At 39.1% G+C, this 27414-nt stretch overlaps 1 protein-coding gene across 1 annotated transcript; it reads left to right on the top strand.

Annotated features, from left to right (window-relative positions):
- Positions 1 to 3147: 3147 nt before the first annotated feature.
- Positions 3148 to 24539, top strand: slc39a4 (solute carrier family 39 member 4). Its single transcript, XM_085395683.1, has 13 exons — positions 3148 to 3486; positions 8540 to 8881; positions 11603 to 11804; positions 12061 to 12230; positions 12340 to 12523; positions 13208 to 13380; positions 13544 to 13741; positions 13981 to 14088; positions 16566 to 16620; positions 16711 to 16863; positions 16952 to 17139; positions 17235 to 23174; positions 23330 to 24539. The coding sequence occupies exons 1-12, from the start codon at positions 3163 to 3165 to the stop codon at positions 17361 to 17363; spliced, it is 2226 nt and encodes a 741-aa protein (XP_085251809.1). The 5' UTR covers positions 3148 to 3162; the 3' UTR covers positions 17364 to 23174; positions 23330 to 24539.
- Positions 24540 to 27414: the final 2875 nt, after the last annotated feature.

Raw genomic sequence — 27414 nt, 5'->3', positions numbered from 1 at the left:
TTTTACAACATTCATGCTTTCCATGTTAAAAGCTTTCATCTTTGCACTTGTCATAAACTTTTCTTTTAAACTACCATGTGTCAGCTCAACATTTGGAATCTTTAAACATGCAAACTCTTTAACCTCACTCCCATAGTTTTTATAGCTGACCTTTCAGGTCTGTGACCAAGTGTTTCTGCTCATTCTGTGCTACGGAAAGGTATTTGCCCACTTCCTTTCTTTTCTACATGTGTCAGATCATCAAAAACTTATTCAGTATTAGATAAAGATAACCTCAGTAAATACACAAAGCAGTTATAAAACAATGATTTCATTTGTTAACGGAGAAACCTGCCTGGCCCTGTGTGGAAAGAGTATTTCCCCCTGCTAACAAACACATTAAATCAAGAAAACATGAAAACCACCAAAGGACAATAATCAGCAAGCCCAGGTTTGAGTGACTTAAAAAAAAGAAATATTTGAAGTGACCAAGTCAAAGTTTGGACAAAGTCTGACTGAAATTCTTTAGCATGACCTTAAACAGGCTGTGCATGCTTGAAACCCCTTCAGTGTGGCTGAATTAAAACAATTCTGCACACATGTGATTGTAGTTCCTGTTGCCGAGGGTGGCACAACCAGTTATTAGGTTGAGGGGGCAATTACTTTATCACACATGAGCAGGTAGATGTGGACACCTTTTTTTTTCTCTGCATCTTGTTTTTACTCTGGTTATCTTTGACTAATATTAAAATTTGTTTGACGATCTGAAACATTTAAAATTTATAATCCTCTGTTTTCAAGCCAATTGTAAGATAAGTTGTTCCACGCATATCTTAGAATGTGCAACAGTCCTGGGGATAGTCCCTGACTGACTCCATGATAAGCGATCAGGACTCTGACTGTAATGACTCTGTTTTCTCCTTGTCACTATAGATAGTTGTTTCCGTCTCTGGTCATTTGTTTGGGCTTGCTGTCATGCTGCAGAATTAATCTGGGACCCTGGTGTATATTTAAGTCATTCCCTGAAGCAGCTCAACTCTTTTTACAGCTTGATTTTTCTTTTCCACCTAGTTTAATGTAGAAGTAAAAAACTATTTTGAAAAGAGCAGAAAATGTGATTCTTTCTTTTTGAGTTTCCTTTGCTAGTTATTTTTATCTATTGATAAAACGAAGGTCTGAAAAAAGGTCTCGCAAATGTAAGAAATCTCTTTGTACTTTGGATTAGGAATTCAGTTTTGATGAGTATCTTGGCTGTCTTATTCAGATTTTCCCCTCTAAAATATATTGCGTCTCAATTCGAAATAAAAATGATGATAGCATTTATTTCACATCTTGTTTAATGTTGTTTGTGATTCCTTTGGCTGAGCAAACCATCTTTGGATCATTCATAAATGGTCCAGAAAGCAGCTGTGAGGCTTCTCACCAGCTCCTCTAAAAGAACATGGATTATGTCCTCTTTACACCAGTACCCCATTAAGTCGATGGTTCAATATAAGATTTTTACTGAGCTCCTAATGGTCAAATACCTCCTTAAATTAAAGGACAAGAGGAAATTGATTGATTGATTGATTGATTGATTGATTGATTGATTGATTGATTGATTGATTGATTGATTGATTGATTGATAATTTATTTCAACATGTGAACAATATACAAGTACATTTAGAAAAGAAAATAAGCGAGAGAAAAAATACTATACAAATTACATACAAAAAAACATTCTGATTAATTTACATGTTGAAAATTGCATTTTTAATTTTGCTGCCTCTAAGTTGTGGAATTTGCTACCATTAAACTTAAGATCTGCAGCCGCTGTTTATACCTTTAAAAAGAAGCTTAAGACGAACCTGTGCACACTTGCTTTTAGTTTATGTTTATTTAAAAGGGACAATGCAAATTAATTAACATGAGCACTTAAAATCATCGTGTAAACGTGGCAGATTTAGCCACATTGATTCAATTTCATCAGTAGTCACTGGCAGGTTGATGGCATAACAAATGAATCAACAAATTCAAACATTCAGAAGCATGTGAACATAAGTGAAATACAGAAACACACATGAAATAAAGAATAATAATGAACCATATTTAAACACATTAAAATCAATGACCTTCAGTGACATTATTTCACATCATGACAGCATGTTCGATTATCCAGTAACCACTGTTTTACAGATTTAGAGAAAGAAGTAAAGAATGTTATATTCCTTGTTTGTATTGTATTGTACTGTGGGCAAGTATAGCTGACTGCCAAATGCACTTTTCCTGAGGGGTATTTTACAGTCTCCTCTAAAAAATGCTGTGGTAGATACAGATGAACTTTGATTTTATTTAATGGCCTCATTAGAGGAGTGGGGGTCAGTCACTTTTATCTATTTATCCATTTTAATTGTATTGTTATTGTGCTTTATATTGCAGAGCACTTTGTAACTTTTGTTTTTCAAAAGCGCTTTATAAACATATGTTACTTATTTCTTTACTTGAAATAGTAATTAATTAAGATTTTGTTTACCACAAAGATAAAGGCACCTGACACTGAGTTTAAAAAAAAACAACATTTTTTCCAGTTTTATTGTGGAAAGCATGTCTGAACATTTAAACAGGAAACTGTCTATTAAGGGTTTACAAAGTTGGAACAGCCCTTTTTAAAGTATCAAATGGTTTAGTACTTGGTTTGCCAGTATTTTTGCCTGGGCTCAGAACATAGACAGAAATAGAAACGCTTATTTTAAGTAAGATAAATAATAATAATAATAATAATAATAATAGCTCTGGTATGAATAAGGAGCACCAAAACGTCGAGTTCAGGGTTAAAACATCAACATTTTGTGTCTTCTTCAGCAGTCAGTGCAAACCAGCCACATGAGCCTTTTATCAAAAAATCCATTTCCTTTAACTGGATTTGTGTTGGTTGAGCCTATCAGCTCCTTTGTGTGATGTGCGATGCCCAATATAACTTTGGGTTCACTAATATGAGTGAAACCGCTGTTTGGTGTTTTGCTGGTGGTGTGGCGATGCCTGGGAGGCCTGTGGGGTGCCTTTTCTGACCTGTACAGGTAACAGTGGTTATAATAGACAGGTGTAGGGCAGCACGAGGCATGTCTCAGCCAATCACAGCCGAGGTCCAGTGAGACTGCAGTGGTTTAAAACTGATAACAGCCGTGAGCTGAGCTCTATGGCTCAATGTGTCTGCAGAAATACCTTGAGACTGTAGGAGCCTCTGTCACACTATTTCTGCACTTTTTTTTACACTTTTGGTCTTTGCAAATCTTTTTTTTCTTCAAAGACAGTTTTAAGATGATTTCCTCTTCGCCGTTTCTTCTGCTGCTTCTCTCCGGGTGGGGTTTGCTCAGTTTTGTCTCGGGTTCCCCCGCTGTGGAGGAAGCTTACGAGGCTGTGGTGAGCATCGTGTCTCCAGGACAGCAGTATCTGACCGGGGAATCCCTTCACTCCCTCTTTAATACACTGGAGCACCGTGTGCACTGCGGCGAAGTGCCGTGTGAAAAGGTGAGTTTTATTAGGCTAAAGCTGCAACCGAGCTGGAGAGCCCTGAGTCGGGTGCGGAGGAAAAAGGTCGAGGTCCAAAAGCTATTACGCAAGTGATAGATCGGGATAGGTCTGCTTTAAATTGTAATCAATTTGCTAATAATAAAAATAATGTTACATTTTTAAATTTTAACATTACTTCTTTTAGATTTAGATTTAAGTACTTATCTGCTGAACAATCATCTAAGTTTACTTTCATGTTCCAAACTGCTTATTTACTCCTGTAAAAGTGTGCAAAAGTTAACTAAAAGTAAAGTAAGGGTGCTTTCAAATAATGCTGTAAGTACTTTTTTAATCAAAGTGCAGCAAAGCGCAATAAACAGAAAATCCTTAAATCCCTTCAGCTTTAAAATGGCACCATTTTTCCACCTTGGCCGGCCAGTTGTTCCGAGCATTTGGTAGTTTCATGATGGGATTTAGGCGTCTATTTGTATTTTTTCTATTTAATCCCAGGCTTGTTTAATAAAGTGGACTTATCAATGGGAATCTTTGAGCTGCTTTTGAAAGGAAAAATGTCTTAAGTGTAACTTTATTGCATAATATTTGCCGTGGATGCACAGAAAAAAAAGACGAAGCAAAAAAGAAAGAAATATTATTAATTGAACCTAAAAGTTCAGACCTTTTTCTTCTCTTTCCTCTTCTTCGTCTCATAAAGATTTTTTTTCTCTTTTGCAGTAAGTTATTAAATAAAGAGTCTCTGGTGGAAGTCTGGCTACTCTAATGGAAAAGTTTAATGACAACGTAATTGAAATGAGCTTTAATCAGGGTTATATCAAGAAAAAAGTGTTGGACAGCATTTTGCCTTGTGTCAATAGGCTTCTTCCTTCAGTCAACAGGAGCCTAAACACCGATCAGGGCCTTTAGCGGCAGGTGTTTCTCCTGCCTGAGAATGAGCCTTTTAAGGGTGCTGTGTTCACATCCCTATCTGACCATCTGATAAAGATAAAACCTCAGTTTTTTTTCAGTAAAGGAATCTTCAGCTCATAAAAGCTGGTTTAAAAATAAGTTATTACAGTGCTGGTGATTTTTATCCAGCTTTGGCTAAAAGCTCTCTTAAGGGGCACCAAAAATTAAGCAAGAAAAAAAAAACAGGCTGGCTGAAACAATTACTCTTCGGTTTCAGGTTCAGTGTGTTAGCACTAATCCATGCTTATTTTATAAGTGTTGCTGTTACTCAAAGCATTTGCAGGCAACTTAGACAAAACCCCTTTATCAGTGAGTGAGAGAGAAGTCCTTGGACTTCTTAGGTGTCAGCTGACAACAGCAGGAATGTACAGTGCATGCCTGATAAATGTTTGCTATCAGACAGCTGTGGCAGCCACCAGTGAATGATGCATGAAATAAAAGAGATGAGAAACTGTTAAACTGTCAATTTCATTGTAAGAACTTAGCAGTAGTGACATCGGCTTGCACTGTGGATTATAAGAGACAAAATGTGAAAGAGGTTCAATATTGACCCACAATAAAAAAAAAAGTTTCGATTATTCCGCTGTCTAGGAGTTTATATGCAGTGCTGTGAAAACTTATTTGTCCGCTTCTGATTTCTTAGCTTTTTGAATATTTGTCAAATTTAGATGTTTTGCATAATCTAACCAATTTTATCATTAAGCAAAGAAAACCCAAGTTGATGCAAAATTCATTTTTTGAATGATAATTTTTTTTTTTAAGCTATCCAAACCGACCTGGTCTTGTGTGAAAACCTCAGCCTAACTGGTTGTGCCGCACCCTTGACAGCAAGAACTGCAGTCAAGTGTTGTATTAACTGGAATTGAGTCTTTCACATCTCTGTGGAGGAATTTTGGGCCACTCTTATTTGCAGAATTCCTTTAATTCGGCAACACTGGAGGGTTTTCAGGCATCATAACCTGTTTAAGGTTATGCCGAAGCGTCTCAATAAGATTTTCAGACTTTGACTAGCCCAATCCAAAACCTCCACTTTGTCTTTTTTTTAACCATTCAGAGGTGGACATGCTGGTTTGACTCTAATCATTGTCCTGCTGCATAACCCAAGTGCTCTTGAGCTTCAGCCCTCTCTAGTAGAGAGCAGAATTCATGAATCCACCATGTTTGACCCCACCCGGAGAGAAGCATTTTAGGAAATGCCGTGTTAGTTTTACACCACATGTAGCAGGGACTCAAACCTTTCAAAAAGTTCACATTTTTTCTTATCAGTCCATAGAAGATTTTCTCAAAAGTCTTGGGGATCATCAAGATGTTGTTGCTGTTTTTAATTTGGCAAATGTGAGACGAGTCTTTGTGTTCTTTGCTCGGCACTGCACTGTTAGAAAAAACATCTTAAAAAAACAGTAATAATCCGGCAGCTGGGGCGCCAAAATAATACCGTAAAATAACAGAAAATAACTTGCTCATAAAAATATGGTTATTTCCAGTAATGAAAATACAATTTGTTGCCCTAATTTTACATGGGATTTTGCCTTTTTCAAGTGCTTTTAAACATTAAATTAGGAACAATTTAATGTGATTAAACAATGAAATTACCTATAAACAAGGTCAATGCATGCGGCAATATGGAAAATATTACTTAAATGTACAGAAATATACAGTTAACAGTTGGTTTAAATAATAATGGATTTCATTTATATCGTGCTTTTTGAGACCCTCAAAGCGCTTTACAATTCTCCTCTGGCCATCACCAGTAGGTGAAGTGTCTTGCCCAAGGACACAACGACCGAGAGTGTCCGAGCCGGGGCTCGAACCGGCAACCTTCTGATTACAAGGCGAACTCCCAACTCTTGAGCCACGATCGCCCTAAGTAGCAACAATAATAATAATTATTTGATGTAAAAAAAAAAGTTTATAAGACTCATTTTATATATTTTTCCATAGCATTACATTTGAATTTAACAGTTCAATCTTTCAAATAACGGACAAATATTTGTGAAATCATGATACATTTGTGAATGTATTTTAACAATCTAAATATGCATATGTACTGACAGATACATTTAAAAAACAAGAAAATTAGGTTTTATTACATTACAGTGATTTAACGTTAATTTACATTTGAAATGTGAAATCACAGTCTATTGATGTAAATTTAATGATATTCTAGAAGAACAGTACAAAACTATAAAATACACAGTAAAATACTTTTATATTAGGATTTTTTTTTTTACAGTGTGGTTTTCTTCTTGAGCTCTCCCATGGGTGCCATTTTTCTCAGTCTTTTCCTTATTGCTGAATCATAAACTCTGAGCTTAACTGAGATCTGCAGTTCTTTAGATGTTGTTCTGCGTTCTTTTGTGACTTCCTGAATTGGTCGTCGATGTGCTTTTGGAGTAATTTTGCTAGGCCGATCACTCCTGGAAAGATTCACCATTGTTCCAAGTTTTCTCCATTTGTGGATAGTGGCTCTCAACGTGTTTCACTTTAGAAATGTCTTTGTAATCGTTTCCAGACTGATAGATGTCAATGGCTTTGTTTCTCAGCAGTTGCCTTAGATAATGGCATGATGTGCTGCTTTTTTAGATCTTCTAGCCTACTTTACTTTATCAGACAGGTTCTATTTAAGTGATTTCTTTGTTCAACATGTCTGCCATTAGGGGTAGAAGTGGGCAGATACTTTTTTACAGCACTGCGTAAGGAGAAACACTTTTCATGATACTGTAGGTTCTCTTAGGAGTTATTATTATAATCACAGCAATGTATTGATTCTGTAAGAGTTTAAAGGGCCAGTTCACTCAAAATAAAATTTAGTCAACAACAACACATAGTTGGATTTTTGCTTTGTACCAATCTGCTGTAAAATATAGTCGTATGATTCTTTACCATCTAATCAGTCATTCGTGACCCAACTTTTAGGTCAAGATTGGTGGATATCAGTATTTTATGATATGCACCGATCTTGTTGCTTACATCATCTCTAATAAAAGACAATAAAACTGCTGATATTCATGAGATATGGATTAGATTAGATTATAGGTTTCTGATAATTCTGGATAATCCTGTATAAATGCACCAATAAAGCAATCAATTCATGACCTCTTTGCAGTAGCATCGTTTATGTTCACATACACTTTATTAGATACACCATGCCAGTACCAGATTGGACCCCTTTTTGACTCCGGAGCTGTTTTAGTTCATCATGGCACAGATTTAACAAGGTGCTGGAAACGTTCCTCCGGGAGATTGGTTCATATTGACAGCATCACACAGTTGCTGCAGATTTGTCGTCTGCATATCCAACAAATCTGCTGGACTGAGTTCTGGTGACTGTGGTGGTCGTTTGAGTACAGCGGACTCACTGTCATGTAAAAGAAACCACTTTGAGATTATTTGAGCTTTGTCGATGGTGTGTCATCATGTGTGGTTAGAAGATGGATACACTGTGGTTGTAAAGGGATGGAACAATACTCACGTAGGATGTGGGGTTTAAACAATGCTCAGATAGTAATAGGGGCCTAAAAATCTCCTATAATATTAAATCACCAGCCACACTTTCAGCCATTGGTAGAAGTAGGATGGATCGATGCTTTCATGTTGTTCATTTCAAATTCAAGGGTAGTCAAACAAAGCACAGTTTTTCCAGTCTCCTATCAGGAAGTGTGGCTCCAAGTGTAGTCCTCTGCTGCTTTAGTCAACATGCTGTGCATTTAGAAACGCGCTTCTGCATACTTTGGTTGTAACAAGTAGTTATTTGAGTTACTGCTGCGTTCCTGTCAGTTCCAAGGAGTCTGGTCATTCTCCTCTGACTTCTGGCATCAACACAGTGTTTTTACCCTGCTTACTGGATATTTCCTCTTTTTCAAACAGTTTCTGAAATACTCCAAAACAACCATGCAACATGTAAAGTCACTTAAATCACTTTTCTTCTCTTCTGGTGATCAGGTTGTATTTCAGTAGGTCATCTTGACTTGACTTTCTACATGCCTAAATGCATTGAGTTCCTGTATTGGGCTGATTAGAACACTTGTACCTTCTATAGGTAAATTTCATGAGATTGAAATGACTGTTTAATCTTTTTATCCCCTCTTTTTGCTCTCTGGACACAAAGTGTGATCTTGCAGATGCCGTTCATCAGCTCATAGGCAATCCCGACGTCCAATATGAGGAAGAAACTAGAAGAAACAGTGTAAATGTGGCTGTCACTGTATCTCAGTTCACGGCTCTCGCCTCCGGCTCCGTCCTTTACCTTTCTTCTCCTGGCCTGGTCTGCACAGCGATAAAAACAGGAACATGGGGAGAAGAGACTGAAAAATTCCTGCACAAATTCACACATAATGATCCCCATGAACACAAGAGTGAGGCAAACCATGACCATGAACACATAGACGTCCATGGATTAGAAGGTGTCATTCAAGAGCTTCGCAGCCACTACGACCCCACAGAAAGTGAGGTAAGCACAAGCCTATACTCAATCTTCAGTAAATAGTATTTATTGCTCTCTTTTGATCATATTCATTATAAACTGGATAGTGACAAGATAAGAAGAATGTAAAATATTAGCCTTCGAGTTTCCAAAAACTTTTTTTTCCAAAAATATTGTAGCTTTTAATTCACCAGCAAACTTCAACTAAAGGAGTCGCGAGTAAACCAGCTGGGAAATTAAAGAGACACATGCAGGGAGATCGCTTCCCCATTACAATCAGTTGTACATTTCCTTTATGCAGTATAACATGAGAAAAAAGTGAGCATATAGATGTTCACAGATTAAATAACTAATAAATAACTAATAATAACAAATAAATAAACTCTTGCAGGGTGTGTTTTATTTGATTGCTGACAATGGAAGCTTACATACAGATTTATATCACAGCTGGTCAGACGGGCTGGGTTTTGCCCTGTATTTAGCCACATCACCATAACACCTGATCATGATTAAAAGTGCTCTTTGTATCCGTTTCATTTTACTGGCTTGATTATGTAATTTATTTATTAGAATAGAATAGTTCACAAAAGTTGGGCAGCACGGTGGCACGGTGGTTAGCACTGTTGCCGCACAGCAAGAAGGTCCTGAGTTCAATTCCACCATCAGGCCGGGGTCTTTCTGTGTGGAGTTTGCATGTTCTCCCTGTGTTTGTGTGGGTTCTCTCCGGGTACTCCGGCTTCCTCCCACCGTCCAAAGACATGCAGCTTGTGGGGATAGGTTAATTGATTAATCCAAATTGTCACTAGGTGTGAATGTGAGTGTGAATGGTTGTCTGTCCCTGTGTGTTAGCCCTGCGACAGACTGGCGACCTGTCCAGGGTGTACCCCGCCTTTCGCCCTATGACAGCTGGGATAGGCTCCAGCGCCCCCCGCGACCCTGAAAAGGATAAGCGGAAGCGAATGGATGGATGGATAGTTCACAAAAGCTGGACATGATGTTGGACTGTAACGTTCAGTGAAAAGTTGCTTTTGTTTTTTCCGATTTACTTCCTTAAGACAAAAGTTTTGTCAGATTTCCAAACATTTAGCTGTGCTTCTTCTTGTATTTTAGAGTTTGTATGTCCAGTGTTGACAGCATGTTCTAGCAGTTTCATTATTATTATTATTTGTTTTTTATTTTATTTTGTGTATCAAATTTTTTGGGTTTGTAATTTTATCTAGTACAGATAGTTTTTCACAAACAGACAGTTTTTACACAACAATGTCCTCATATGACAGAGTTCCTCCGTGTAAAATTCTTACATATTAATATTTAACAGATTAAGTTGAGGAAAGTTAATACAACACTAAAAAATCAACAGTCCATAATAATGGTGCACCATTTCAGGAAAACAATAATGAATCAGGGAGAGTTGAGTGTTAAGTATATTTCCAGGATTTACACCAGCCAGCCGTATTATTTAAACGACAGACAGGTGAAATTCAAATCTGGCTGGCTGTTTATACAGTCATCACGGGCATCATCATCGTGCTAATTTACAGCCTTATATCCACATACATACACCCCATCTCATATTTGGTTAAATATCCCTTATCAGGTTGCATCTGCAGATATTTTTGTAGCAATCAAAAGGTTTCTGGCATAATTCAGGCTGGATGTTTGACCACTAATCTTTACAGAACTGGCAGGCTTCATTTAAATTGGCTTGTCCATGTGGGCAGCTGCACATTCTGGTCAAACTTGAAGGTGTGGATTTTGGAGCAGGACCTTTTTCTTGATCAGCGCCATCCCAGTGATGCTGGGATATATGTCTTAAAATCTTTCCATCCTGGGAAAATAAAACTTCAAAGAAAGGGTTAAAAGTCCAAAACTACCATAACATGATGAGTGTATGCATACATCTTACACAACTGTGCAATGAGCATAGGATCATCAGATCGGATAGCCTGGTCTGATGAACCACATATTGTATTGCTTCATATGAATGGCCCTATTAAAATCCCTTGAATGTGTAAGAGATGGTGATAGCAATAAAAGAGTATGTTAGCTGAAGGACTGGGGAGTGCTTTGCTGGGAAACCTTAGATTCTGGAATTTATGTGGACTTTAATTTTCATATACAACCTATCTGTGGACATTGTTGCACACCACGTACTCCCTTTTATGGCAACATTATTTCCCCGATGGCCTCTTTAAGCATGATAATGCACCCTCCCAAATTACAACACCTTTATCTAAACAGTAAAGGCCACTGAGGGGTCATTTAACAAGGAATTTATGGAATACTTAAAAAACAAAGAGAATAAATCTAACAACAATAAAATTGTTAAATATTAGTTTAAAGAAAGGACATGCATTCACACTGTTCAATGTCCACTACAAGGGATTAAAGGGGATTAGATTATCTAATTTTACAAGCTTTTTGTGTTGTGTTTCACTTGTGTGGAGCACAGTCATTAAAACCCTTTGTCCAGTCTCAGTATTCACATGTTGATTCATAAGGACCAAAAAGTAAGGAAAGCTAGTGCGGTTTGAAAATGATCTGCAATGGCTTTAAGAATCTAAAGAAGACCTAGAAAAACAATAACTCCACTCCATGTAGAGTCCATGCTTTGACAATTCAGGCGTCCCACGTGCATTATGTACTAACTGACCATTGCTCAAAAGTGTTCGAAATATCAACTGTGTTTAAATGTGTCGCCGTTCTAAAACACTCAGCCCCTTTTCTTTTCTTATTACCATGTTATAGAACTGTATAAGCGCTAGTGGCATCATGGCACAGGTTGACGCATCATCAGGAGACCAGAAACAGGAAGTGGGTGCGGTTTTGGGATATGTGCTGTATCATGCCCTGCAAGGTCACTGCTTCGCTGATCAGTCCCTGCCTGATGAGAGCTTCTTCGTGAACTACATCATGGAGCAGCTCGGCTCAGAAAATTTCACTATCCTGGGTAAATGTGCATAGACACAAAAAAACATATGAGCATTAATATATGTGCAATCACTCAAATACCCACAGCCTGTAAAACACTAACTCTGCAGGGCACTTTACAGGAACTGCTTTATTTAAAAATCAACGATTGTTGTGGTCACTCCTTTGTAGTAACATAGGGAAAATGTAGTCCTATTAGCCTATTATGCCTTGCTAACAGATAATTATGTGAATCCTGAGGCCATTTTGTTCAGTTGCTTTGTGTGTGACTGTAGACCTAAAGGCTCTCATGAAGAGCCTGAATATCGGACCTAGCTCGGAGGAAGACCATGGACATGAGCACACAGCAGATGAACACGCCGACCATGATGACAATGTCCAGAGATGGAGGAAGAGAAGCAGTGACAGTGTTGAGGGACGTGAAAGTAATAACACTTGGGAACAGGTACCAACCTAGAAACACAAGAAAATGCCAATTGGTTCACACATTTCATCATTTAAATACCAGCGAGGTGTAAGTTATATAATGGATGTCTGTGGTTTGTTTTTCCCAGCGTTGTTTCTCAGCTGAAGAACTGGTCCAGATCTACGGTCTGGCAGAGAATAGCTCTGCCTCCTCTGGTCTGGGTCGGCCTGGCGTGGTTCAGCTCAGCCCTGCGCTTGTCCAGCAGATCCTGAGCGGAGCCTGTGCAGATATTACAGATCCAGAAAAACCTGATGGGCTCTCCAAGGCTGAGAGTAAGTGTCGTTGTGGACTCAAGTAACAAATAGTTCTACCAGTTGACAGTTTGGCATGTCTCAAAGGCTGGGAAATAAGATCTGTTTGTGCATTACTTATAGCTAACAACTGGTCTCTAATGGACATTCCAGGCACTTTTTTTCCTGTTTTCATTTGATGTCACTGCTAGTTGTTTCCTGCACACAAACAGACTTGATTCACAAATTCGAATTCTGGATTGTCCCTGAAGCACCTATTTCCAATTGCTGATTTTCAGTTACAACATAAAGGCTGGTAGATGTCAAAGAAAATGCACATCTTGTAGGGATTTTCACTTTTTCAGAACGAATGGTGGGAGATATAAAGTGGAAATCTCGAGGGCTGAAAAATGCTTGCCTTTTGGAGCATTTCAAGTAGACATTTCTGTTTTCTAGCATTTTATTTAGTTATTTAGCAATCATTAGCAGTGCTTAGTGGGTATGAATGCATTCATACAATCTTTAGCTGAAGATCGCTAACTAAGTTTGCTACCATTAACTGTTAACTTAGTATTCCACCCTTTTAATTAGGGTCACTTCTGTGCTCGAAAAAACTAAGATGGTACTGATGACATTAAAAGAGTTAAGGCTTCAAGATGCATCCACTTTTCAGTGAGCAGAATCCCAATTAATATACATGCTATCATTTGTCTCTTTCTCATGTAGGATACCTCTATGCAACCATCGCCAATTTCCTGATAACAGTGATATCCATGTTTGGCATTGTGGTGTTGCTGTGTGCCGCCTGTACTAGTGTTTTCCAGATGTGCATCCAGTTTTGCATCAGCCTGGCAGTCGGTTCACTGACTGGAGATGCCCTATTGCACCTGATGCCAACAGTGAGGGATTTTAAAGCTTTTAGATTGGAATCATAAGGCATTTATTAAGATTGTAATGGGTGATTTGCTAGCACAGTGATACTATGTAAAAACTGATTAGTCTTTTCATATATTAACATTAATGATATACTCATTTTGTCTTTCTCCCGCATTCTTTATGTAGTTTCTGGGTTTGCACGTGCACTCAGACAACGGTGGCAGCAGCGAACATTCAAGTCACAGTCATGAGGAGGAAACTCCGGACTACGTATACAAGATGCTGGTACTGATTGCAGGGATCTACTGCTTTTACCTGATGGAAGTTTCCTTCTCTCTGATCACATATGGTGATAAGCATAACGACCATAAACATCACCATGGGGTAAGAAGAAAACAAGAAAACTCCTCATACAGAACACATTGTGTAATGTGTAATGTTAACCTTGTCATCCATTTACAACCAAAGTTGGTTATAAATATTGTGACAGACACATGTACTGACATTTAAAAAGTTCAAAAAATACTTTTTAAACTATTTGTCCTTCTTTGTCTCAAGTTCTTTCCTTCTGTCTCAGCCTGTAGGCTAAATTTCTGAACAGTTTTGCCTTTCTCTCCTTTCAGGAAGAATCTGAGCCTCACCACTGTGACCATGGGAGAGTTTTAGAGATGTATCAACAGGAACAGAAACAAAAAGACACAAAGTCACAGTCCATATCCAAAGAAGACCTGGTAAGAGATATGTGGTCATGTGAAAGTTTTCATGAGACTGTGCAGTCATAAGTCCACACTTTTTGACTAAGTGGGATATACAGGGAGTGCAGAATTATTAGGCAAATGAGTATTTTGTCCACATCATCCTCTTCATGCATGTTGTCTTACTCCAAGCTGTATAGGCTCGAAAGCCTTCTACCAATTAAGCATATTAGGTGATGTGCATCTCTGTAATGAGAAGGGGTGTGGTCTAATGACATCAACACCCTATATCAGGTGTGCATAATTATTAGGCAACGTCCTTTCCTTTGGCAAAATGGGTCAAAAGAAGGACTTGACAGGCTCAGAAAAGTCAAAAATAGTGAGATATCTTGCAGAGGGATGCAGCAGTCTCAAAATTGCAAAGCTTCTGAAGCGTGATCATCGAACAATCAAGCGTGTCATTCAAAATAGTCAACAGGGTCGCAAGAAGCGTGTGGAAAAACCAAGGCGCAAAATAACTGCCCATGAACTGAGAAAAGTCAAGCGTGCAGCTGCCAAGATGCCACTTGCCACCAGTTTGGCCATATTTCAGAGCTGCAACATCACTGGAGTGCCCAAAAGCACAAGGTGTGCAATACTCAGAGACATGGCCAAGGTAAGAAAGGCTGAAAGACGACCACCACTGAACAAGACACACAAGCTGAAACGTCAAGACTGGGCCAAGAAATATCTCAAGACTGGTTTTTCTAAGGTTTTATGGACTGATGACATGAGAGTGAGTCTTGATGGGCCAGATGGATGGGCCCGTGGCTGGATTGGTAAAGGGCAGAGAGCTCCAGTCCGACTCAGATGCCAGCAAGGTGGAGGTGGAGTACTGGTTTGGGCTGGTATCATCAAAGATGAGCTTGTGGGGCCTTTTCGGGTTGAGGATGGAGTCAAGCTCAACTCCCAGTCCTACTGCCAGTTTCTGGAAGACACCTTCTTCAAGCAGTGGTACAGGAAGAAGTCTGCATCCTTCAAGAAAAACATGATTTCATGCAGGACAATGCTCCATCACACGCGTCCAAGTACTCCACAGCGTGGCTGGCAAGAAAGGGTATAAAAGAGGAAAAACTAATGACATGGCCCCCTTGTTCACCTGATCTGAACCCCATTGAGAACCTGTGGTCCATCATCAAATGTGAGATTTACAAGGAGGGAAAACAGTACACCTCTCTGAACAGTGTCTGGGAGGCTGTGGTTGCTGCTGCACGCAATGTTGATGGTGAACAGATCAAAACACTGACAGAATCCATGGATGGCAGGCTTTTGAGTGTCCTTGCAAAGAAAGGTGGCTATATTGGTCGCTGATTTGTTTTTGTTTTGTTTTTGAATGTCAGAAACGTATATTTGTGAATGTGGAGATGTTATATTGGTTTCACTGGTAAAAATAAATAATTGAAATGGGTATATATTTGTTTTTTGTTAAGTTGCCTGTTACGACCCGTCTAGGGCCAGGCCATAACATGAGCGAGGCACTCGCTTCCCCCCCCAAGACCCAAGCAGTCACACGCAACAATCCATTAGATGTGAAGAGATTTATTTACAAGGTGAATAAAGAGAACCAAAACGGGAGTGTCAACACTTCAGGGTGAGCCAAGGCCAAAACAATAAACAGAACAAACCTACACAAATCCCGCACCCCTGACCTCACCAAAATAAAGTCAAAAATAAAGACAGAGTCTGACCTCCTTAACCAACTCAAAAACAGGAGAAAACGGGTGATCAAAATAAACGGCAGCTCACCCCTACCCACTCCACTTCCACAATTTTCGCACGTATACTGCAGCCAGCGGCTACCACAGGACTACTGCTGGGTGATGAGGAGAAATGCGAGGACCTCTCCCGCTGTAGCACTCCAGCCTCCTTTCATTGGGCGGGTCCTCCAGCTGGATCCAATCACGCCGGGGCAGTAAGTCCACGCACCAATCGGAACAGGGCCCTGGCAGAGCTGAATTAACATAGACAAAAACACAGCACCTGCACAAACAAACACACGGACATACAAGTTCGTAACATGCCTAATAATTATGCACAGTAATAGTCACCTGCACACACAGATATCCCCCTAAAATAGCTAAAACTAAAAACAAACTAAAAACTACGTCCAAAAACATTCAGCTTTGATATTAATGAGTTTTTTAGGTTCATTGAGAACATGGTTGTTGTTCAATAATAACATTATTCCTCAAAAATACAACTTGCCTAATAATTCTGCACTCCCTGTACTTAGTATTTGACTAAGTGTACCCTACTTAGCACACTTGTACCCCATAATACTATGACTCAGTAGCTTGTAAGACCACCTTTAGCAGCAATAACTTGAGGTTATCATTTTCTATATGACTTTATTAGTCTCTCACATCATTGTGGAGGAATCTTGAGTATAGCATGAGAAAAAAATCAATTATCAATAAAAATCAAATTAAACGAAATCATCATTAGTTACACTTTGCATAATGCATTCGTACTAGGTTAGCTGTGAGGACAATGAGAAACCGCTTCCAGAGCCAAAGGAGCGCACCAGAGGTGAGTAAAGTTACATGTAACACAAAAAGTTCATCATCATCAAACAGAGAGAACTGGTTACTATAACTTTGCCTCCTCCTGCATTCACAGAGCAGCGACTGCTGCCTTATATGATTACGATCGGTGACGCGATCCACAACTTTGCAGACGGCTTAGCGCTAGGTGCAGCTTTCGCCCTGTCCTGGAAGTCTGGTCTGGCCACGTCACTGGCTGTACTCTGCCATGAGTTACCGCATGAGCTCGGTAATTATCTTGAAAAACACAAAAACAGTGCCTAACCTAATCTTTTTTTCAGTATTCATGCATTAAATCACCTTATTTTCCTCCCCAGGTGACTTTGCCATTTTGCTCAACTGTGGCCTGTCTGTCCGCAAGGCCTTAGCTCTAAACATCGCCAGCACCCTGACCTCGTTCATCGGCATGTACGTCGCTCTGTCTGTAGCCACTGACCTCGCTACCCAGCAGTGGATAGGTGCCATTACTGCAGGGCTCTTTCTATACGTGGGACTCGCTGATATGGTGAGTGTTACTTGTTACAAATCTGACTCTTTCACAGAAGTAGCACAATCTGATGACTGTTGTTTAATTATCATCTCCATCCTTTTTCATTGTAGCTGCCCACCATGATCCATATCAGCAACAAGAAACCCTGGCTGACATTTCTGCTGCAGAATGTCGGCCTTTTAGCAGGGTGGGGTATTTTATTATTGTTGTCTCTTTATGAAGAGAAGATAAGTTTTTAATGCACAGTCTGGCAAGTGAACGGTCTCTCTGAGATCTTATGAGAGTTTATGATTGTTGCTGACAGGTTGCTGTAAGACCTAGTTTATACTTGATTTCTTAAGGAATTCCTAATGAAGACACGGTGTACCAGACACACAAAACCCACTTGTGCAGTCTGCCAAGGTGAAGAGTGTCTCTGCAAACCATTCGTTTCATAGTATTTATTTTCTGTTCGAGGTATTAGAAAAGAGAGCAGGTTTCAATATTGAAGATCACAAGAAATGTAGTACCACAGATAACCCAGAGACCACAATAACCCATTAAATTATTTGAGTGTGTTTAGTTAAAAGTTCCTTTTATTTGTTGCACTGATAACGTTTCACTGACAGCAAATACCAGAATGTGCTGCTCTGCTGTATTAGATAGATTTGTCCAAAAATATCACTTAGACACTTGAAATGTAAACCAAAGGGAAATGTAACATTCAAGCAAACATGTCTTTTTCTAATTCTAGATAAAAAATAATAATATAATTATCTGGATTTTTTTTTTTTTATAAAAATAAGTAAAATGCTTTTTCTTTGTACCTTTTAATAAACTGATATATTATTACATACTTATTGTAGTGGTTTGGGAATTTTAGGATTTGTGAAATCTTCCTATAAAATCTGGTTTAAGAGTGTCACACTGAGACAGCATATTATGGGAAGTTAAAGAAGTAACCCACAAGAATTCAACCAAACAAAAGGAAATCTCTCTGCTCTCTTCTGTTCTGCTACTCAATTCCAAAACATGCAGCCTCACTCGCAGTGGTCCACTTGCACAGCTAAAGAAAGGTGCTCTATAGCCAAAATACACAAATAACCAAAGGTGGTACAGTGGTTAACACAGTAGGAAGGTGCTAGGCTTGAACCAAGCCAATGGATGGGGCCTATTAAATGTTCTCCCCATGCCTGCGTGGTCACTCCACAGTCCACAGTGGTTCTAAATTGCCTGTAGCTGTGAACATAAACCATAATGTCTCGCTGGGTAACCCTCTGATAGACTTGTGATTTCTCCAGGGTATACTTCGCCTTTTTCCCTATGACAGTTGTGATAGGCTCCAGCTCTTATCCACCATGTATTTTGTGAAATTTGAGTTCAAATTCTGCATTTTGACCTTTAACCTTTAATAGAGCGTTCACCTATGCTTTTGCATTAGATAACAAGTTGTAAGTGGAGAAGACAGGTTACGTCTTTAATCTGCGTAAAGTCATGGAGGTTAGGCGACAACTGCACTTTATCTCGCTTTATGCTCTAATCTCCTAAACTTAGAGCTCATATGAACATCCTCATTAGGGACAAAGTCCACTGACAACACATCACATGCCGACACAGAAGGATGTTTATTACTTTACACTCCATATGTATGCATGTAAGCATGCAGACTGTCTCAGACACGGTGACGTACATGATTGCAGCAGCTGAGGGTTGTACGCTGACACTTTAAGAACACACTTTAAAAGCAAATTAGAGAACTGCTGACACACACACACACACACACAAAGCTCATCCCCCTGATGTCAGCTTTCCAAACTGGTATCCATAATTTTGAATCCTGACTGAATGTTTTCAGCGATTTTATGAGCCCACGGAGTCCTCTAACCTGACGTGCCAATAAAACACTCAAATTTAATTATCTCTCAGATTGGACCTTTGAGCATCTCATATATTACACTGCACAATACATCTTTTACAGTAGTGCTGGAAAACAGCAGACAGTTTTACAGGCAGAAAATAAAGACAGGGGATTATATGGTAACTGAAATAAAAGACTATGTGAAGGAGCTATAAAAACTGGATCAAATATAAAAGCAAACTTCCACTGTTATTGGAAAGCAATGGGACACTTATACGTGTTAACATAAAGGCAGTGGTGAACACGAAGAGCCTTTTTTGCAGTTATATTCACAAAGCAATCTACAGTTCAGGTACCATTTAAAGGTGAAATTACAGCCATACGTGTTTAACTGAATGACTGTTATCAAATGGAGATGATGAGTGGAAGAGCAGGACAGTCTGAGACCATTATTGCTACTGGCTGAGTGGTCATATGACTAACATGCAAGGAGCTAAAGCATGCGAGTGCTGTCAGTGAGGGCATGTCTGCTATTTAAGCTTCAAACTTCCTCTACAAGGCTAGTAGCTCAACTGCAAACACGTTGCCTCCTGTAGAAATAGAAACTGAATGATTGTGGTTTTAAATTATTAGCTTGGACTCCCTGTTGCCCTCCTCACTTTTGTCACACCTACCTTAACTCTTCATGGCTCAAATTCATCAAGATGCTGGAAACATTTCCCAGAGTTTTTGGTCGATATTGACGTGGTAGCATTAGCATGCATTCTCTTTATTGCACGAGGGTGTAACTGTCAGTATCCCTGCGTCTTCCACTGCCAGCCATTTCATTTTGTACAATTCCCACCAGCTCTTTAAAGTCTGCTTTTTGCGCAATCTTTTCAGCACCCTTAATCTTATCAGCAAACTGTGTTTATGTGCTAAAAGTAATAATTTCCTTGTAAGTAAACCCAATTGTAAAGTGTGATTTCCCTAACTTATTTACACAAGGCACTTTGTAGAGGGTACAGCAGCCGTGACCGTTTGTCTTGAGAACTGTTTGACCAAAGTTCTTCTGCAATCAAATCTCGTAAACTCGGCGGCCATTTTCAAATGCTGCCAGGTATTTATTTGGGCAGGTTTTTCAGAGGTCACACAAAAAATGTATGACTAGAATGAAATAGGATTTTTGACTTTTTTTTTCTTTCTTTTTTTTCTTTTTTAAAGGAGTTGCCCACAGATTTAAATTTAGGATCTATAAAGTAAAGTGTGTTATGTAAGTATAACGCCTCGCCTGCGTCAGCTAGCTTGCAGGCTTTGCTCCATTTAGCAGGTTGGTTAGTTAATGGTAATAGCTTTGCTATCAGTTTGTTATAAGTAGTGCCAAACATTGTGATTCAAATGGCCATTTAATGGGAATAAAATGCTTTTATCAGCAGCCTGATGTCTTCATAATCTTCAACACACACTGAGAGATGATGGGCATTTACTCTGTAATGAGCACCGGCTAAACAGAAAATCTGTCATGTATTCTGTCTCACCTCATTTAACAAATGTATGCCTGGCGCTGTGGCATCTTTCAAACCTGAGATCCTGCAAGTCACAATTAAAGAATACAGTGTTTGTTTTCATCTTTTGAACCGTTTCACATCTCGTGACAGCTTTTCCATAGAGTGCAGCAGCATGTGGTTCGAGGTATGAAGCCTTTTGGCTAAAGGTAATCTATAAATAAAATACAACTGAGTGCTACAGCCTGGTCAGTATCACCAGAGAAACACCTGATGATAATATCCTTATAGTGAACTGCTTTGGCAGATTTGTAGATAAGATGGTGCTGATGTTTATCCATTAACTGCAGTTGAAGTACTTGCTGTCCTGAATTTTAATGTGTTTATTCTGTATCAGCTCATTGGGTGGCTGCTGATTTACTAGTGAGAATAGAAAAAAAGTCTGATTTATATTCAGTTATACTCTGCCAGACCTCTTATTACATTACCTTATCAGTCTATCGTGAAGCTGCCAAAGGCCGTGTTTGATAATGAACATTTTCTAGGTGTGACCGAGCATTGACACCGTGATTAGCCACTTTCCCAAAAAAGCCTGAGTTAATGACATTGGTTTTTTGCGTTTTACACACAGGAATTTATATCATCGCATGGAAGCAAAGTCTATTTAGCTTAATCTTCAAGTGCTGGGTGCTGTGCGAAACTCATACAGAAAAAAAAATCACAAATATTTAAAATAAAAATACACTGGATACACTTTTAGATGCACAGAGGTTAAAGGACGGCTGTCTGAAATTACAGAAAGCTTCTGGGAAGACGTCAGAGTGAAACATGAGACGTCCCAAAGTTATTTCCACTTGGTTTGTAGAATACAGTCAGAAGAGGATTGAACAATAATTAACCAGGTTTCCAAATACCAAAAAGGTAACTGCACTGATGTGGGGGGGGAAGAAAAAACTCATTGTAGAATAAATTTTCCACCCTGATGTCAAACCGTCTTGAACAACATTTATAAAAGACCTAAAAGAAACAATCTTAATAACTGATTTTAGTGTTGGATTTGTCATACCCTTTTGAAATGTCAAAAATATTAGTAATAATATTAACTAAAAATTTTATAGAATAGAAGTTTGAATCTGTGATCTTTCAAAGCTTTTTGTTCTTCAGCTGGCCAGAGTCTCTCTTTTAAGAATGTTCCAGATTGTTGAATTGGCCACTCCAAAAGCCTCTGGTATCAACCTGATAGGTTTATTTTGGTTTTTCAGCATAATGGTCTCCCCCCAAACTCTTTAAGTCACATATTACGTCTGCTTCATGTCAGGAAACAGTAAGAGAACATGTGTCACCTGGCCAGGAAATTGTGTATGAGCTCATTCTCAAATTACTTTTGACCTTCTGGAAAAAAGAAAGCATGTGTGTAATTAGTAAACCTCACAAAGTAAAGCTGAATGCCTGCATGTCAATCACTTCTTGATTGTTTCGGTTAGTACAGAGGCAAAACTACAAAAGCTGCATCTTTTTCGTGCAAGATATCGAGTTAAATCAGGTACGTGCACGGTGGAAGTACAATGAATAAAGAAACCCAAGCACTGCTGGCTCTGTTTCACTTACCTCACTCTAATAAGCCTGTTTGAGCTTTCAGCTTTCTTTTTTTTTCTTCTTCTTTTTTTTAAAGAAATATGATGCTCATCACACCAACACAGATTCACTTGCTCACCAAGTGGTTCAAGAGAAGGCCGGTACATCTCTGATGCCTATAGATTAAGCAGCAGGTAGGAAAAATTAAGCTACAAAAAGAGATTTAAATACTTGTTGCTATTTACAGTGAAACAAAAAAAAAATCCAAAACATTTCCACTAACCAGCTAATCTAAATGTTTACAGCTCAAAAGCTTTATGTGCATCTCCTGAAGTGGAGTAAAGTTTTAACAATGGCAATAAAAAAAACTGGGGGAAAAGGAACACAAGTTCAGAAAGTGGCTCACCTTTTCACTAATCCCCTTAAATTTGGGTCATAATACATTTCAGTCAAGTAAATAATTGTTATTCTTATCATGTTTAAAAATTTTGTTCAGTAATATTCATGCACACACAGTACAAAATCCCACACTTTAAGTTTTACTTCCTTATGTCAGTTCGTTTCTGGGTCATGGATTTTATTTTCCTCACCTGTGGGGTTTTATTCAAAGGAGCTTGCAAAGAAAAGCGTCTGGACTTCTTTAAGTTGCTTGAAGACGTTTCACCTCTCATCCGAGAAGCTTCTTCAGTTCTAAGGTCAAATGGTGGAGAATCCCAGATATAAACCTAGTGGGAGTTTCCCCCCACGGAGGGACAAAAGGACCCCCTGATGATCCTCTAATCGCCTGAGCCAAGGTGTGAAACTGGGTGTGGGTCCCAATAGGGCTTTGGAGCGTGATGTCACGGGGGTGGGCGTGGAAAGGATTTTGGCCCGATCCGCCATTTTGGGGGTCTAGCGCAAGTGAAAAGGGAGCACACACAACAGCCACGGTTCGTATTTGCTGTGTGGTCGGCTGCAATGTTCGATCGCACGACCGGCAAGAGAATAAGGTTGAAAATGGTTTATCTTTTCATTCTTTCCCAACCTGGAAGCAGCTCGTGTATCGATGTTAGCAAACGAAGGCGTCCAGCCTGGATAGCAGCTGTGAGACGAGCTGACGTGCAGTTCTCTTCCATCTCCAAATATCTGTTGGTGCTCCAGACATTTTCATTCCGGTAAGTTCTATATGTTCATATCACTCTTTATAGCCTATTAGTTTCATTTTCGATGCGCTCTGAGCTCATAGCAAATTAGAACAAACATCCTACTGAGTGATTTTGCAGAACTACCTTCTATTTATAGAGTTGCTAATTATTTGCCATTATTGCAGCAAACCAGCCTATGAAATGGATGAAACATCATGACTGGGTTCAAGCGCTACACAAGGGACCTGCTTCAAACAAACCACCATGCCAATCAGATTACTTCTTCCATGTGAGGGTGAAGAGGTGACCCTTCTGGATAAGATGGTGAAGGTTTGCTGCGTTTAGTGAACAGTGTGGTAGTAAAACCAGGGAAAAATGAAACCTGCTCAAGAGAAGGCCGGTACATCTCTGATGCCTATAGATTAAGCAGCAGGTAGGAAAAATTAAGCTACAAAAAGAGATTTAACACTAGGAGTCCCAGGCTTCTACCTTTCTACCTATAAAACCCGCCACCAGCCAAATGGCTGGTAGGCTTTTAGCTAAGCTTTAGCTTCAGCCAAGTGGAAGCTAAATTGGCTAGTCATTCATATGTATATTAGGTAGTTAAAAAGGAATTCAGGAGGGAGGGGAGTGGGGGTGTGTGGATGAGGGGGTGGGGGAGCTGCTAAAAGCTGTGAACTTCCTTTTGTGTTTCATCTTGATGCATTCTCAATCATCCAGGGAAATAAATCTCCAAAAGTCACCAACTTGGAGTGTTTCAGTTTGCCATCTTAGGGAGAAATCAACACACATGGGTGTTTGTCCTTTGTTGCTGAGATTTATTGATAAAAACAGTACAAAAAACCAACCATTTGTATACATATTTACAAATAATAATGAGAAACAAACTTACTAATAAGCTGTTGAACTGCCGGTCAAACAGATATTTCTACTGTGTCAGAGATGATGAATGTTTCCGTGTTCCTCTTTATATTTTCCATCAGTACACACACGTCATGACATTGCTCAGTCAATCAGCTGCACAATATACACAATATAGAGTTTAAATGTAAATTAAAAATATAAAAATGTAAAAAGCATTGGTCAACAGAAAGCTTGTTTGAACAGTAAAGTTTTTAACTGCTTTTTAAAAGATTCCACAGAGTCAACCAAACGTAGTTGTAGAGGTAGACTTTTCCACAGCATTGGTGCCACAGACCCCTTTCGTCTTCAGACGTGTTCTGGGAGAAACAAACAAACTCTTAGTCTGTGAGCGGAGACGGCGAGCAGTAGTGTATTTTGTGAGAAGCTTGGATAAATAATCTGGGGCTTGGCCATTTAGTGCGCTGTACGTTAAAACAATAATTTTAAAACGAATTCTAAAATCTATTGGGAGCCAATGTAAAGAACATAAAATAGGAGTGATGTGAGCTCGCTTGCTAGAGCAAGTTAGTAGTCTGGCTGCTGCGTTTTGTATAGCTTGGAGGCGAGAAAGTGATGATTTATCCAAGCTGGTAAACAGGGAATTATAATAATCTAAACGCGATGACACAAATGCATGGACAATTTTTTCCAGTTCAGCTAAGGAGACCATATGTTGCAGTTTAGAAATATTCCTTAAATGAAAGAAACAGGAACAAGACAGAGATTTTACGTGTATATGACTAGTTAGGAGTGAGAACGTGTTGATGTAGCATGTAGTGGAGGTGGAACTCCTTTCTAAAGCTTTTCTAACATCAGCTACAATCAACAAACAACAACAAAACAAACTGGATGAGCAGGATTCCAGTGAACTTACTGTGATCATGGGTAATGCTGCAAACCTTTATCACATTTTCACAGAAAAGAAACTAAATATATATCCTCCTTTAAAAAAAACACACAATGAAACACAGACATACTTATTTATGATAAGATCCACAGAGAGAGAGCCAAGCACGTACACAACATAGCATTGATGAGAAAAGAGTAAGAATATACAATCACAGGTTTACATAAGTACACAGTTGCGACTGAGGCCCTGATCAAATGTTCAAATAAACTGATCATAAAGTCTGTGTCTCTGTTTTATTTCAGGGAGTGCTGAGGAGGGTCTAACATGAAGTCACAGTCGTGCTCTCTGGACAAGATGTGGCTCATTTTCTCACATTTGTACAGCTTTTGGGATGTCAGAGTGCTGCACTCATCAATGCATTTGACTTCATCAACTTCAACTTCATCTTCAGGTGTGTGTGAGAAACCAACTCACCATAAACTGTTGAACTGCATGCCAGTGAAACAGAGACATTTTTGTTATTTGTGTGTGTCAGAGAAGATGAATGTTTCAGCGCTTCTCTTTACATTTCCCTTAAATACACAACTTTGTGTGTGTTTGTGACACTGACTCAACTGTCATCCCCTTTTCTCCTGTACAGCTAGTGCACATCTATAAAGGAGAATCAGAAAAATAAAACTTTTTTTTCTTAATGTGTCACTTACTCTCTATGGTACAGATCTGGGTCCACTCTGCAGTCATTCGACCCTCCAGTACTAACTAGAGATGGCACGATACCATGTCCGAGACGATACTGATATCATAAATTTGGATACCGATATGAATCCGATATAGTGTTTTTTCAATCAATAAAACAGTTTATTTAAAATCTTGCTGCTTTTTGTATAAAAAAATGGTAAATGGCCTGTATTTGTATAGCGCTTTACTATGGACCACAAAGCGTTTTACACTACATTTTGTCATCCACCCATTCACACACACATTCACACACTGGTGATGGCAGCTACATTGTAGCCACAGCCACCCTGGGGCGCACTGACAAAGGCGAGGCTGCCGGACACTGGTGCCACCGGGCCCTCTGACCACCACCAGTAGGCAACGGGTGAAGTGTCTTGCCCAACGACACAACGACCGAGACTGTTGGAGCCGGGACTCGAACCAGCAACCTGCTCAATCAACGTAATCAACTTTAATTTAATGCATGTATAAAAAATTGAACCGAAATCGATTCCTACAATAATTAAATAGATTCAAAATCTTTCTACAACAGAACTGCAGACTGCACAGATGGCACCTTCCCAAAGGAAAAAGTACTACAGCTTACTAGGGTATATTAGACTTAATAGTTACTATATACAGTAATGGATTTCTATACATTTTACATCAGATTAAAACTTTGGTTGTAAGATTCAGATAACTATTTATTAAAAGCTAGACATTTTAAATGAAAATAAGAAAGAAAGATATTTCTTTGTGCCCCCCTTTCCCTGTTGATGCCCCACCTGCCCCCCTGGCAAAACTTTGCTAGACAAACTTGCTTTAGTTCTTGGGATAACTTTCTGGGAGATGAAATATTGGTTTGGTAGCGAGGCTCCAAATGCTCAACCCGACTGCCGACAGGTCTCGCACGCCACAGCTGCTCTATCACGTGAGGCATACTGCTAAGGTTATGAGCTGAGTTACGCTATGGGATATTTAATGGATCGGATTACATTTTTTATTTCTCTCCGATATCCGATCCAGTAATTTAGGTCAGTATCGAACCGATACCGATACGTAATATCGGATCGGTCCATACCTAGTATTACCACGGGAGATTCAACCTGTTCGGACTCTCTCATTGGTAAGTGTGCAGGACTGTACCAGCTGTAGTTGATGGTTTTCCTTCGAGCAATTCTTTAATGTTTCCTTTTCATCAGCAATGAAGTTTTGTTGATGGTTTTCATTTGCTTTAGCAGCTTTGCCAGAAGTTAAATCTTTATTGAAATCCAGTTTTAGGTTTTTATCTGCATTGACTTTTCTCCCCTGAAGGTTCAGTTAGTTTGATGGAGTCCATAAAAGGTTTAAAGGCACTTACTGGGATTTCTAAAATATCCAGATTTTACGAATTATAGACAAAATTTATATACAGTATAATTATGATCATTTACAGTATAATTGATTGCTTTATTTATTATTTATTCATGTATTGAAATATAAGAAGCAGAACAGTGGAGGCAATCAAAACACTCGCTCACAGAGAAAGAAGGATGAGGGCTTTTACTGGATGTGACTGAACTGTTCAAAAAAAGAAATGGATCAAGAACACAAGAAGCATGATGGAGAAATCATGTCTGCTGTGGCTGCTCATAGGAACTCTGTAATGGTCCTCTCTCTCTTGTTTCTCTATATCAAACATCCGGTTTGCGTAGGAGGTAAACAAGACAGCTGTTTCCTCCTTTCTCTGCTTGAACCCCATCAGTCTGTGTCCTGGAAGTTACTGCTTTTCTCTATTGTTTTGTTAAATGTCAAACTTTG

The sequence above is a fragment of the Rhamphochromis longiceps genome, linkage group LG22, assembly GCF_057381845.1.
Source record: "Rhamphochromis longiceps isolate RC_006_pf linkage group LG22, R_longiceps_female_GT1.1, whole genome shotgun sequence".
NCBI classification, from domain to species: Eukaryota; Metazoa; Chordata; class Actinopteri; order Cichliformes; family Cichlidae; genus Rhamphochromis; species Rhamphochromis longiceps.
Note: the sequence above shows the minus strand (reverse complement) of the source record. Positions and strands in the feature narration are given on the sequence as shown.